The sequence below is a fragment of the Protopterus annectens genome, chromosome 1.part1, assembly GCF_019279795.1.
Source record: "Protopterus annectens isolate FY-2018-M chromosome 1.part1, PAN1.0, whole genome shotgun sequence".
Classification (NCBI taxonomy): domain Eukaryota; kingdom Metazoa; phylum Chordata; order Ceratodontiformes; family Protopteridae; genus Protopterus; species Protopterus annectens.
This window is the reverse complement of record NC_056726.1, coordinates 830,002,139-830,016,457: the sequence shown is the minus strand read 5'-3', so window position 1 is coordinate 830,016,457 and position 14,319 is coordinate 830,002,139. Positions and strand designations below refer to the sequence as shown.

The 14,319-nt window shown below is 40.6% G+C and overlaps 1 protein-coding gene across 2 annotated transcripts in view; it reads left to right on the top strand.

Annotated features, from left to right (window-relative positions):
* The window catches only part of GBA2 (glucosylceramidase beta 2), a 2,751,058-nt gene that overhangs the window by 2,411,546 nt on the left and 325,193 nt on the right, over positions 1-14,319 (top strand). For both annotated transcript variants that reach the window (XM_044078535.1, XM_044078526.1), the window contains exon 14: positions 8,593-8,735. In XM_044078535.1, the coding sequence (XP_043934470.1) occupies positions 8,593-8,735 (143 nt within the window). The remainder of the gene's footprint in view (positions 1-8,592; positions 8,736-14,319) is intronic.

Below are 14,319 nucleotides of genomic sequence, written 5' to 3'. Positions count from 1 at the left end.
ATTTAAGTCTTCATTCATCAATGCACCTTTTGACAAATCATCTCTGTTTGGCTCAAAGGTTAGAGAGATGTTATCCAGGTGTGAGAAGGATGGTAAGACCCTTTCTGCTGTGGGCATACCCCCCCCCAAAGATCCTTTTCCAGGAATCAATGGAACGGTGGAAAGATGTGGTTCACAAAATCCCAAGGACCTTTCCAAGACACATGTGGTGCTAGTTCTCCCAGGGGCAGAGGGGGGAACTGCAATGGAAGATGCTATCCATGTATTAGAGGTAGTCCACAGAACCAGGGCTTCAGGGACTCCTTCCCAGGTAAACCCTTTCAGCATTCCTGAAAGGAGGCCCGATTGTCTTCCTCTGGAGGAAGTTGGGGGATGCTTATCCTTGCACCTAAACACTGGCTAAATATAACAGCAGATCCTTTGGTACAACGGATCATAACCAGAGGTTATACCATACCTTTTTCCCATTCCCCCCCCCCACATGCAGAAAAATCCCTGATGTTTTACCCAGTCAGAGGGAACCAGCAGTTCTAGAAATTCAAAAACTGCTAGACAAAACAGTCATCCAAGAAGTCCCAACAGACCAGAGAGGATCTGGAATTTACTCAAGATTCTATTTAGTGCCAAAAAAAGACAGAGGACCTGTTTTGGATCTCAGTGTGTTGAACAAATCAGTTCAACAAATGACATTCTGGAGGGTCATGGTACAGGCCATTCTCCTGTTTTTAGGAAAGGACAACTGGATGTGCAAGATAGATCTTCAGGATGTGTATTACCACATAAAAATGGACAAGCACTCCAGAAAATGTCTTTGCTTCTGGCTGGGAGCCAATTATTACCAATTCTGGGTGCTACCCTTTGGTCTCACCACAGCTTCTAGGGTGCTTAACAGATGTATGGCAGTAGTAGCAGCTCACATGAGACTGCTGGGATTCCGGGTGTTTTCATATTTGGACAACTGGCTCACTACTGCTCTGACCAGGCATCAACTGATAGAAGCAAGGGGTTGTGTTCTCCAGACCTGTGCATACTTGGGAATAATGATAAATTGCAAAAAATCCCAAATGTTTCCATCCCAGAGTTTGGAGTCTGTAGGAGCAGTGCTGAAAACGGCAACAACCATAGCATCCTTTCCCCCAGTGAGACTTCAAAAAATCATAACCCAGGTTGAAAAAGTAATTCACAGGAAGAATGTTCTCACTCACCTAATTTTACAGGCTCCAGGCTCTATGTCAGTGACAATAACTCCAGTTCCCCTAGCCAGATACAGTGGATATAAAAAGTTTACACACCCCTGTTAAAATGCCAGGTTTTTGTGATATAAAAAATGAGACCACAATAAATCATTTCAAAACTTTTCCTACCTTTAATGTGACCTATAACCTGTATAATTCAATTGAAAAACAAACAAATCTGTCAGGGGGGAAAAGTATTAAAAAAAAAAAAAAAACGTACAATATGCTGCTTCCATAAGTGTGCAAACCCTTAATCTAATACTTTGCTGTGTGTCCCACACCCGTAAACTAATACTTTGTTGAAGCACCTTTTGATTTAATTACAACATTTAGTCTTCTTGGGTACACACCTACCTTCAATTAAAGAGACTTGATTAACCCCAAATAAAATTGAGCTGTCCCAGTAGGATTTTCCTGACATTTACTCAGTTACCTGCTACTGCAAAAGCCATGATTTGCAGAGAGCTTACAAAGCATCAAAGGGATCTTATTGTTGAAAGGTATCAGTCAGGAGAAGGGTACAAAAACATTTCACAGCATTAGATATACCATGCCCCATATGTTAAGGATAAAATGAAAATTGACAACATCAGATAAATAAGTTATGTACTTACCATAATGTTCCATCTGTGTTGTCCATTTTCATTTATCCTTGACTCCCCTCCATCCATCCCCTGGCCTTTGAAAGACTCTCTGTTGGAACGAATAATGTACTTATCTCTTATGGGGAATCTTTAAGACATAGTGGATATGGCTTCCATTAAGGCTTCTTTATTTATCACTCTATATCTAATTTGCAAACTCAATCTGATGCAATTGGGAGAGAGGAATTATGGGTAGAGTCAAATCTCGAGAGTCTTTTGGTCAGAGCGAGCTGTAGTAGTAGCCAAGTTGGTCCCGATATGAGGACCAAACCCATATGTCAAGGATAAATGAAAATGGACAACACAGATGGAACATTACAGTAAGTATATAACTTCTTTTTTCCAGTGAAGGTAAGAAAAAGGGACAATCCGTATCAAAACAGTTTCCAAATGATTGTCTCAAAGGTGTGGACACGAAATATTCTAGAGGCAGCAACTTGGTCTTCTGTGCATACCATTGTGAAACATTACATGTTGGATGTATTTTCCATGTCCTGAGCAGATTTTGCTAGAACTGGTCTCCAGGGGCTCCAGGATTATGAATATCCTCCCTTCTTTCTCTTTTCTAAACCATAGTAATCTATCCATATAGCTTAGTCTACTGCAACAGTGATTTAATGATGATCATAGTATCCTTATGTAAGTAAACTTGCTATAAAGGGGGATGTTCATATAGAACAATGTTGGACTAAGGACACCTTCCTTACATTCCCTTTTTTTTTTTGCCAAGGTGTGGATATTGTTTATTTACCTTTTATTCCTAGCAGTTGCCTAATAAACAGAAAGATCTGAATGTTTGGAGCCCTAACATCTAATTTTATAGTTTTCCTTGAGGCCCCTCAGTTGTTAGAGCACATGGATATAATCCATGAGGCTGATATTACTGCATCAGTGATCTATCTGAATATCTACTGTTACCGTAAGTTGACCTACACAACTGGTCTTTTCCAGGAGTTAATAAGCATTGTTAGGGGTGTAATGCAGATGATTTAAGAGACTGGATACATATTTTTTGCCATTCTTCAAAGCTGGAAGGCTATCAGAAAGACGTTATGATAGGTTGAGTAACAGAAATTAAACCAAGTGTTTTTTTTAGGGATGAGTCAACAAAGCCTCATACCATTGACACTACTCTTAGCCAAGAAGGTGGTTACTCAAAACAAAATCTAGCAGTACTCCAAATATGAGAGATTGAAAGAATTGCTAACAAAAATGAGTAACTGACATATTAAGACTTCAGTAAGTTAACTGAAGCATAACTGTAAGCAGATAGTACTTAAAGAAAAACAAGGGTTTCATCTCTGAGGAAATATTGAAAAGGAAAGGTTCTTGATCATTCCTCTTCCCTTTTTGAATGATTTCTGCTTAATTTAGTATTCTAAAGTGGTTGGTTGTTTAGTTAGTTAGTTAGATGGATGAACCACGCAAAGAAGAAATACTGGTTGACAAACAAAGAGGCTGAAAGAACAGTTGCAGTGGCAAAGGACTGGGTATCAGAGGACCTTTACTGGCTTCTGGAAGATGACAAAAATAAGTTTTATCATGTTGCAAGGCAATGACAGGGAGAAAAAGAAGACAGTTGGCAAACATCATTCATGAGGGATGCCAACATACCTCTCAACTGTTCATATTTTTGCCTTATATTTTTGATCTGCTTCTCATACAATTTGTGGTTTTCTGTTAAATCACTGATTTAAGTCATTGAATAGTGACATACATTTGAGTTTCAGACTTCATATCCTTCAGAATATGCATGCTAGCACAAAACCTGTTATTCTAGAACCTAAGTTTATAAGAGCAGTATTTAAAATCTGTCCCTATTTGTGGGCCTTTCCACCCATTTATTTTAGGCTTTGTCCAGATTTCTTACGATAATAGATTGAGTGGTATGGACTCCAGCAACAGTCTGCTCACCAGACCAGAGGACATTAGGGACAGCTTTCAAGAAGCTTCTAAATAAAGAAAACCCCATAGAAGATGTACTGCCATATGCACATCCTACAATGAAAGAGGAAATCTAACCCACTGTAGAAGTATGAAGCACAGTAAAGAAAATGAATTCAAGAAAAGCAGTAGGTACAGGTGAAGTCATGATAAGTATGACAGATGTGTTGGGTGCATTAGGCGGTTAATGGCTGCCAATGGTACTCATTTTGGTATATATGTAGAGAGAGAGCTAGAGGTGTGTATCCCAGATGATTGGTGAGGAAGCATTTTAGTGATAGTGTACAAGAAGAAATGGCAGTTTACAACTGCAGACAGTACAGAGGTTTCATAGTCCTGTCGCGCTGCATGAAAGTGCTGGCGAGATTGACTGATAAGCAGGTGTAGAGTAGTGGAAAATGAAATGGGAGATGAACAGTTCAGGTTAACATCAGGATGCAGCACTACCAACCCAATATTTGCAGTGAAACAGCAGAAAAGAAGCTAGAGATGAGGAAACAGTCCAGTGAGGAATTGCTGGTCTTGGAGAAAGTATATGACAAGTTCCCAAAAATACAGATTTTTATCAGTCCTCTTATGGTTTGAAGTTCCAGAAACATTGGCTGAATCAGCACAATATGCAAGGACCTAATAACACAAGTACAGAAAGTGTTTGGACTCACGGAGAGGTTCCCAGTTGGAGTTGTGTACATAAGCATTCATCTCTGAGCCCAGTAGTATTTATACTGGTAATGGACTACATTAGCAAACAGGCCTGAGAGGACAGATCAATAAAGCTGCTGTGTATGTAGTTGATGTGGCATTTCAGGGAGACTCTGAATAGGAACTTCATCAAATGATTAAAAATTCAAGTACATTGAAAGAAAATGAGTAATAGCAAAAAGTGAGGGAAATCAGAAGAAGCTGAAAATTGAGATAGAAGCCAAAGTAATAGAATGGGTTAACAGTTTCAAGTACGTAGGAGAAATAGTTGACATGAAAGGAGACAGAAATTCCTTCTTTGGTAAACCCTTTCAGCACTCCTGAAAGAAGGCCCAATTGTCTTCCTGTGGAGGCAGTCGGGGGGAGGTCATTAATCCCTGCACCAGAGAGCCCGGCTAATGATAACACAAGATACATGGTGCAGAAGATAATAATCAGAGGCTATATTATGCCATTTTCCCTTCCTGCAGCCATTTTCAAAAAAAAAAAAAATCCCAGATGTTCCACCCAATCAAAGGGAAACAGGCAGCACTGCAAATAAAAAAGCTGCTAAAAAAAGTCATCCAAGAGGTCCCACCAGACCAGAGAGGATCCGGAATTTACTCAAAGTTCTTTTTAGCGCCAAAAGATAGGGGAATGGAGAAAATTTTTGGATCTCAGCAATTTAAACAAGTCAGTTTGCTGAACAAAAGTCCGGATAGTCACAGTTCTGTCCGTTTTCCCCTGTTTGGGACAGGATGACTGGATGTGCTCGATATACTTTCAGGATGTATACTACAACATAAAGATGCACAGGCAGTCCAGAAGGTTCTCATGCTTCTTGGGTGGGAGCCAGTCATTATCAATTCAGAGTACTGTCTTTTGGCCTCACCATGCCCCCACGCCCAGGGTGTTCACCAAGTGCATGGCAGGAGTAGCAGCTCACTTGAAACTGTAAGGATTCCAGGTGTTTCCATATTTGGATAACCGGCTCATCACTGCTGCAACCAGGCATCGACTGCTATCGAGGCAAGAGAAAAAGTTCTCCAAACATGCTCTTAACCTGGGCATAACCATAAATTACGAAAAAACCCATGTAGAGCCAACACAAACTTTAGATTTTACAGGGGCTTCATTAAACACAGACAGCAATACCCTCCCCCACCAACACTGGAAAGAGTCTATTTTCAAGTCATGAAGATAATCAACAGCAACAAAGTACCAGCATGATTAGTTCTTCAGGTGCTGGGGTCCATGTCAGCATCTGTAACACTCGTGTCCTTGGCCAGATTTCAAATGAGAATTTTGCAATGGCTGTTTGCAACACAGTGGTCCATCCTTTACCAGCCAATGTCAATGCCCATTGCAATCACCAGTATCTGGAGAAGAGAGCTTATGTGGTGGATTCATTTGGATCAAATTTGACAGGACCATCCATTCATTCCTCCACAGCCCAAGGCCACAGTGACCATGAATGCTTCCCAGTTAGGGTGGGGAGGGGGCATCCCCAGTAGAGGACAACTTGCATATCAACTTCCTAGAGATGAGAGCAGAGCTTTTAGCATTGCAGGCATTCTAAGATGCTCTCCCCTTGTGGGCAGTTGCAGTTCAAATGGACATGTCAGTAGTTTGGTACATTAATAAACAAGGAGGAACCAGATCTTACCCGCTGTGTCAAGAAACTCTCGAGTGTGGCAGTGAGCGATCTCATTCAGCTGTTTTCTCATCGTAATGCACATTCTGACGAAGTCCAGTGTGATAGCAGACAAATTGAGCAGGTGCATATTTTTACCTCATGAGTGGTCCCTCAATCAGACAGTGTCAGAAAGGATATTCCGAAGATGGGGTCAGCCGTGGTTCTACCTCTTTGCCTTTCCCCTAAACAACAAGGGCAATAGCCATTTTGCCCTGATCCCCGTACAGGAGGAGTTAATGAGGGATGCGCTTCTTCACAGTTGGCCCTCCAGTCTCCTTTATGCCTTTTCTCCAATTCCATTAATTCCCAAATTCCTACAGAAAGCAATCTGGTTGAAGAGCACAGTTATCCTCATTGCTCCTTACTGACCTTGACAGATTTGGTTTCTCTTTTTTTGGCCTCACCTTATTTTAACAGTCTTGGATTCTGGATCCAAGTCCAGATCTTCTGTCCAAACCAACAGGCATGGTTCATTCGGACATTCCAAATCTCAAGTTGACAGCTTGGTTTCTCCAATTCCATTAGTAGCCAGACAACCCATGCTCTTTTCCCTTGTCCAGTGCATTCTGTTATCTTCTCATAAACCATCTACACAAAAACTTTACACCAGTAAATGGAAGAGATTTGTATATTTGGCGCTCCAGAATAATGCTGAACCTTTTTTGGCTCCAATTTATGATATTCTTCACTGTTTAGCTTTACTTTTCAATGAAGGAGCTTTGGCTTCCATGATTGAACTCTATTTAGCAGCGATATCAAACTTTCACAGTTATCAGGGCTACTCAGTTTTTTCCTCACAACTTTGTAAAGCTTTTTTGAGGGATACTCTTCTTTTAAAACCGGCCTACAAAGATCCTACTCTTCCTTGGGGCCTGAATTTGGTGTTGCTGGCAATCAATGAGTCAGCTAATGATTGCAAACTCAAGTTCCTGTCTGAAAACTATTTTCTTAGTGGCAGTAACTTCTGCTAGAAGGATCTCAGAGATTCAAGCCTTGTCCTCTAAATCTCCATACCTATCTTTTCACAAAGATAGAGAGTTGCTCAGAACCAACCCCTCATTTCAACCTAAGGTGGATTCAGAGACTAGTGTCAACCGATGTATTAACCTGCCAGTGTTTTTCTCCAGCTTCTCCAACAAAGGTGAATATTGTTTACATTTGCTAGGTGTTCGCAGGCAATTGAGGTTCTGCCTTCACAGAACAAAAGATGTCAGGAAGTCAGACCAATTATTTGTTTCCTCCTTGCATACCAGATTGGGGAAAACCTGTGAACAGAGTGATGTTAACCAGATGGATCACTGATTGTATCTCATTTGTTCATTCCAAGTTATGGATTCCCTTGTCGAAATCCTCTTGAGCCCATTCAAGCAGGGCCGTAGCAACTTCAGCTGTATTCCAGTCTAGAGCTTCCATGGATGATATCAGTTTAGCAGCAAATTGGGCTGCTACTCATATCTTTTTTACTCATTATTGATTGGATCATTTTGCATAACTTTTGTAAAGGTAAGAAAGAAGCTGTCTCTTGATCTTGCTCTAAATCACGTCATTTTTGAATGTTTTTTTTCTCAGCTCTGTTTTGAAACTTACACCAGTGCAATTTGTATGACATATACTGTCTTATAAGTTGTTCTACTGCCCAAGCAGCTGAGAGTCATAAGAAAAGATGTTATGTGAGATGTTCACTATAACCTTGGATAATTGAGATGTGTTTTGGCGCTAGTTGTCTCTTCCTGTGCCTCTCCCCAGTATGTTTTGTTTTTCTTTTATAATGATAAATTTCACCTTGCATTGTTCGTCTGTATTTATCTAGCTAAAAGGGAGTGGTGCTTTGGGGGTGAATTTGTTGTTCAGCCTCTCATTTGTTTTGGGTATCTTACTGGTTGTCAGAACTTGAAAGCAGGGTGGGAGACTACATAGATCAGTTTCTGCTGAAAGTACAAGGGAGTGCTGAAAGTACAAGGGAGTAATCTTATAATTTTATGAGAATTAAAGAGATGAACGAAACTTGGGAGCAAGTTGTCTTTTCTGCTGACAGTATTTTGTGCTGTAAATCTAAGGCTATGGGGAGTACATCACATACATGATATTTGTTTGGTTTTGTACTCTGATTGTGCTGAATAGAATTTGGTAGTGACATCTGACCTGTTTGTGAGGGCAGAGAATGTCTTGCTCCTGATGGAGACATAGTTACCCCTTTTGGCTTTCTGATTTAAGAGTTTTTAGAATTACCTGCTGTTATTAAGTTAAAATATCTAGAATGATCAGGAATTAAATCAGTTTTTATTATTTTATTATGATTGTTATTTACCTGTGATCACTGTGGACTTTGGTCCATTGACTTATGCTTAAGAGCAATAGTGTGACCGTGTTTACTCTCTCTCATTTATAACAGTGCATACAGTGGTGGACTTTGGCTGGCTTCACTTTGTGTAATGTGCAAAATGGCAAAGATTCTGCAAGATGATTTTCATTATCAGAAGTATTTTTCCATTTTGGAAAAAGGAAAGGAGGCCTACAACAGAATTCTTTGGAATGGTAAGAATTTACATTATGAAAGACAAATAACTGTTATATGTAATAATGTTACTTTATTTACTATATTTGTTGACCATGTAGATGCAGCTGGTGTGTTTCCATTTTTCAGTGGATTTTTTGAGGAAAAGCTCCAGCAGAAATCAAAATGCCACACAGGTTACCATATCCAATATTTTGAACAGCTGTGCACAGTGATTACAACTGGATATTATAGCGACACTTAAAGTAACAAATAGTATTTCTATTGTATACTTCAGATCAGTGCACTTTAAAAGATAGCCTAGGTCAGGAACAAACTGTGTGCATATGAAAATTACAGTGCAAGTCACCATAAATGACATTTACATTATTTAGATCATTAAGAATAATTGGAGGTACAAATTATGCACTCATTTCAGAGAATACCTTTTAGTACTCCCCCAACAATTTGTACTAATGGAGGGACAAATCAGGCATCCATTTCAGTGGATGCATTATTATATAATCTCACTTAGAAAGGACAGAAGCATAGTATATGGTGCTGATTTGGTAAGCTTCTGTACTTTCTCTTTAGATAACTGGTGGCTATCATTGATGAACCCACCTGAGGGAAGTGAAAGAAGTGAAAAATATAATGACATCAGCATAGGAAAATGGCTCGGTTGCCATTTCATCAGACCTACCAGAGTATCAAGGGATGAAGATGATCAAAAAGCAGTTCTTTCTTAGGCAGTGATGATCTACTGCTGGCAGCTGTTTTTTTAATATGCTGTACCTCTCTTGAAATACAGGTTATTTCTGGACTTCCCACTCAGTTAACTAGGATTTTCTTCACAGTGGCATACTCTTTTGAAAAAGATTTTTCTAAAAGTTGTATTTCTCCTCAAGAAGAATTCTATGGGAAAGTGGAAGGGGATGATGATATGAGGCATGGGATAATTCAAGAAACAAGGAAAGAATGAGATTTTGTACTCCTATCTTTAAGGAGAATAACAGTCATACAGAATATTTTATACAAAAAGTAGCAGAAAGCGTACTAAGAACTAATCCAACATAGGAATGGAGAAAGGAGATTCTGCAGATAGGGATGACTGTAATTAGGGGCATTAGAATAGACAAGAGGGGGCTAAGCTGGCATAGGTGCCAAGGTATTGGGAACAAATAATTAGAGAAGGAAATGTAATAGAATGGGAAGAAGCCAAAAAGGCAATTGAGGCCTGCAGGCTAGTGATTGCCTTCCTTATCAGGGATTGATATCAGACTATAGAGAAAGAAAAAGGGGTATGGGAATCCTAAATAAAAGGCCTACACTGGTTGAGTTTTTAATTTAATATAGAACAGAAGTTGCTGTTAAAAAGGGATCATTTGTAGGGTGTATAAAATGTAACACAATAAGAATCAATCAGTGTGTGTTGAGCAGATGGAAAGAGTACTTTGAGGGGCTGATGAATGAAGAAAATGAGAGAGAGAGAGAGAGAGAGAGAAGGTTGGATGATGTGGGGATAGTGAATCAGGAAGTGAAACAGATTAGCAAGGAGGAAGTACGGACAGCTATGAAGAGGATGAAGAATGGAAAGGCTGTTGGTCCAGATGACATACCAGTGGAAGCATGGAGGTGCTTAGGAGAAGTGGCAGTGGAGTTTTAACCAGATTGTTTAATGAAATCTTGGAAAGTCAGAGGATGCCTGGGGAGTGGAGAAGTGTTTTGGTACCTATTTTTAAAAATAAGGGTGATGTGCAGAGCTGTAGTAACTACAGAGGGATAAAACTGATCAATCACAGCTTGAAGTTATGGGAAAGAGTGGTAGAAGCTAGGTTAAGAAGGAAGTTGGTGATTAGTTATCAGCAGTATGGTTTCATGTCGGGAAGGAGCACTACAGATGCAATGTTTGCTTTGAGAGTGTTGATGGAGAAATATAGAGAAGGTCAGAAGGAGTTGCATTGTGTCTTTGTGGACTTGGAGAAAGCATATGATAGGGTGCCTAGAGAGGAGTTGTGGTATTATAGAGGAAGTCCGGAGTGGCAGAGAACTATGTAAGAGTGATACAGAATATGTACAAGAGTAATGTGACAGTGGTGAAGTCTGCAGTGGGAGTTGCAGATGTGTTTAAGGTGGAGGTGGGATTACATCAAGGATCAGCTCTGAGCCCTTTCTTATTTGCAGTGGTGATGGACAGGTTGACAGACGAGATCAGACAGGAGGCCCCATGGACTATGATGTTTGCAGATGACATTGTGATCTGTAGTGAGAGTAGGGACCAGGCTGAGGAGACCTTGGAGAGGTGGAGATATGCTCTAGAGAGGAGAGGAATGAAGGTCAGCAGGAATAAGACAGAATATGTGTGTGTGAATGAGAGGGAGGATAGAGGAATGATGAGGATGCAGGGAGTAGAGTTGGCGAAGGTGGATGAGTTTAAGTACTTGGGATCAGCAGTTCAGAGTAATGGTGAGTGTGAAAGAGAGGTGAAGAGAGTACAGACAGGGTGGAATGGGTGGAGAAGAGTGTCAGGAGTGATTGGTGACAGACTGGTACCAGTAAGAGTGCAAGGGAAGGTCTACAAGAGTGTAGTGAGACCAGCTATGTTGTATGGGTTGGAGACGGTGGCATTGACAAAAAGGCAGGAATCAGCTGGAAGTGGCAGAGTTAATGATGTTATGATTTGCACTGGGTGTGACAAGGATGGACAGGATTGGGAATCAGTATATTAGAGGGTCAGCTCAGGTTGGATGGTTTGGAGACAAAGTCAGAGAGGCGAGATTGCATTGGTTTGGACATGTGTTGAGGAGTGATGCTGGTTATATTGGGAAAATGATGCTAAGGATGGAGCTGCCAGGTAAGAGGAAAGGAGGAAGGCCTAAGAGAAGGTTTATGGATGTGGTGAGAGAGGACATGCAGGTGGTTGGTGTGACACAGCAATATGCAGAGGACAGGAAGAAATGGAAACAGATGATCCGCTGTGGTGACCCCTAACGGGAACAGCCGAAAGAGAAGAAGAAGAATCAATCAAACAAGGTCAGTAAAGGTGGGGAAGAGATATTAGATAGCAGTTCACAAAGAAACAATGGGAGGACATATGTATGGCTCCCAAATATGCAACTAAGTCCCAAAGATTTAGGATTTTTGCCTGGAAGCATTTGCATAGATACATTTATACCCCAAGCAGACTGCAAAGAATTTTTCCTCAGGTAGATGGCAGATTTTGGAGGTGAGATGGGAAAGAAAGAAAGAGGTAACTGGGAACATATGTTTTAGGAGTATAAGTTGGCAGACTTTAAATATTCCCTACAGTGTACTCTTTCTGGAATACAGGGTGAGCAAATGTGTGTAATTAAAGAAATTAATTTTTTCAGCTGGGAAACAGGATTTGAATTGCCTAAACATAGTAAGGCCTTAAGTTTTAATTCTGCTGGCTGCCATAAAAACAGTTGCTAGAAAACGGAAATCAAAATGTAAACCAGCTATACTTGAAACAGTGAATATTGTATTAGAGATAAAAGAACAGGAAATGGATACTTTAGAAAAGAGTTAGGAGTAGATTATACAGAAAAAAAATGGAAATTGTGAAAACAATATTTACAGACAAATGTTTTGGAGGAGGAATGAGGTTTAAGAGAAAGCAGGAAATTAATAATTTGTCATGTTGCCTGGATTATAGGCTGTACTGTATATGTGATGTATAATGTTTTAATTGTGACTTTGTTAATATGTTTGATTGCTTTTATATAAATGTTAGTTTGACTGTCACAAGTGATAATTCAATAAAGTTGTTAAAAAGAAAAAGAATTCTAAGGGATTTTTGTGTATATGAAGTTGCAACAGAAGCTGTCATGCCTGAAACACCTAGAACTTGGGCAACTTATTTAACTTCATAAATTCCTTTGGCAGTTTGGTAGATACTGGGATTGCAAAATGAATTGGAGGGATTTAACAGAAGCAGTTTACATTTTACACATGGATACTCAGTGAGCAGCAGTTGTTCGATGGTAAGACTGACTTGGCTGTACCAGCTTCCGAGATTAAGGCCCAGGGATCTAGCCTTAGAAACATTGATAGAAAGTGGAACATGTAAATGTTTTCATTTACAAAAGAACACTGTCATTGTACCATGATTACTGATTTAGATAATCATACCCCCCAGAGTAAAGTCTACATTTTCATCTTCCAGGAAGAGATGGACAGGGACACTGCTGGTTTCTTGCAGTAATACAGTAAAGGTTTCTTAACACTGTTGCATCAGGCTATCCCTAGCAAGCTGGCTGTTGAATGTGTTTCTTGTTTCAAAACTTACCAATCTTGTTGCTCTTTTGAGAGCTATTGCTGGTCAACTTTCTTTATGTCCTTCTCTTCTCATGTTGCAGTATTCATTATAGTAGGGAGGTTGCTGCCTGCAGCGCCATCTGGCCAGTATACCAAAGATTTTGGTCCTGGAGGCTGTGTGTGATGTCTTCTGTCAGAGCCATAAACTGACTTAGGGTATAAAAGTGATGTCTGAATGTACCCTCTTCAGGATTTTCCTGACGCAGTATATCAGACTCCAGTTTACCAGTTTGGAAAGTAGATTGGTAATTCTCAGACAACCGATTAAAGCAACTGCTACAGATCAGATGCTTCAATCTATCGCTACAGATAAGTACCCTGTTGGGTTTTCTTTGTATTTTGCTTATAGCTTAGACATACATGTCCACTATGAAGAGGAATTGTGGTTGTGGGAGACAAATTCCTCACAAGGACACGCACAAAAAGTGAGTATTTTGCTTAGGCAAGGCCCACAACCATACATCTTGTCCCATTTGCAAGTCCTTTGTCTGCCTGCATTAAAACTGTATTTAGAAAACCAAAGCCTACGACATCTCATGCTCGGTATGGAAGGCGGAGTAGGCCCGTCCGATGAGCCGCCTTGGAAGAAGGCCAAGAAAATCAGGCCAGATTCCCACGCTGCACCTCAGGCGTCTGAGGAGATTCTTAAGGCTGATGAAAGCTCGGGATAGTCTCAGACCTCCGTTTCCAAGCCAGGCCCGAGAACCTCAGTGAAAGCTGGGATGGCAAAAACTTTAAGTACATCCGCTGAAGCTAATCGGCCATCAGGCCCTGATGGCAAAGGGGAACCATGACTCATTCAGTCGGAAGGCCCTACTCCTACACTCCATCCACCCAGAAATCTCCTCCCATTCCTTCAAAACCAGCTACCCCCTTGAAGAGAAATCAAAAATTAAAACATCCTGAACCTCAACCAGTTCCTGGATGGGAAGTTTTCTCAGAGTCTTTTTAAGGCATTCCAAGCCTTACAGACACAACAACCCCCTCCTACTTTCTCCTCCAGGGCCTCCCTTAGAAGTGTTAGAGGAAGACTACTCCTCTTCAGAGGAATCTGTTACATATGGATCCCAAATAGACTCTCCCAAGGATTTCATTACCCTAGAGGAGGAGGATCCCATCACTCCTGAGTCCCCTGGGGAAGAATTCGCCTTTGGAGAGACATTTTAAGTGGCAGACCTCAGAGGTCTCTGACACCAAGAAAAGGTACTTTGACCTATTGCAAATGGAGCAACCATCCCCGTCTGCTGTGCCCCCTTTGCTACCTGCCTTCCAGGCTGCTTTACAGTC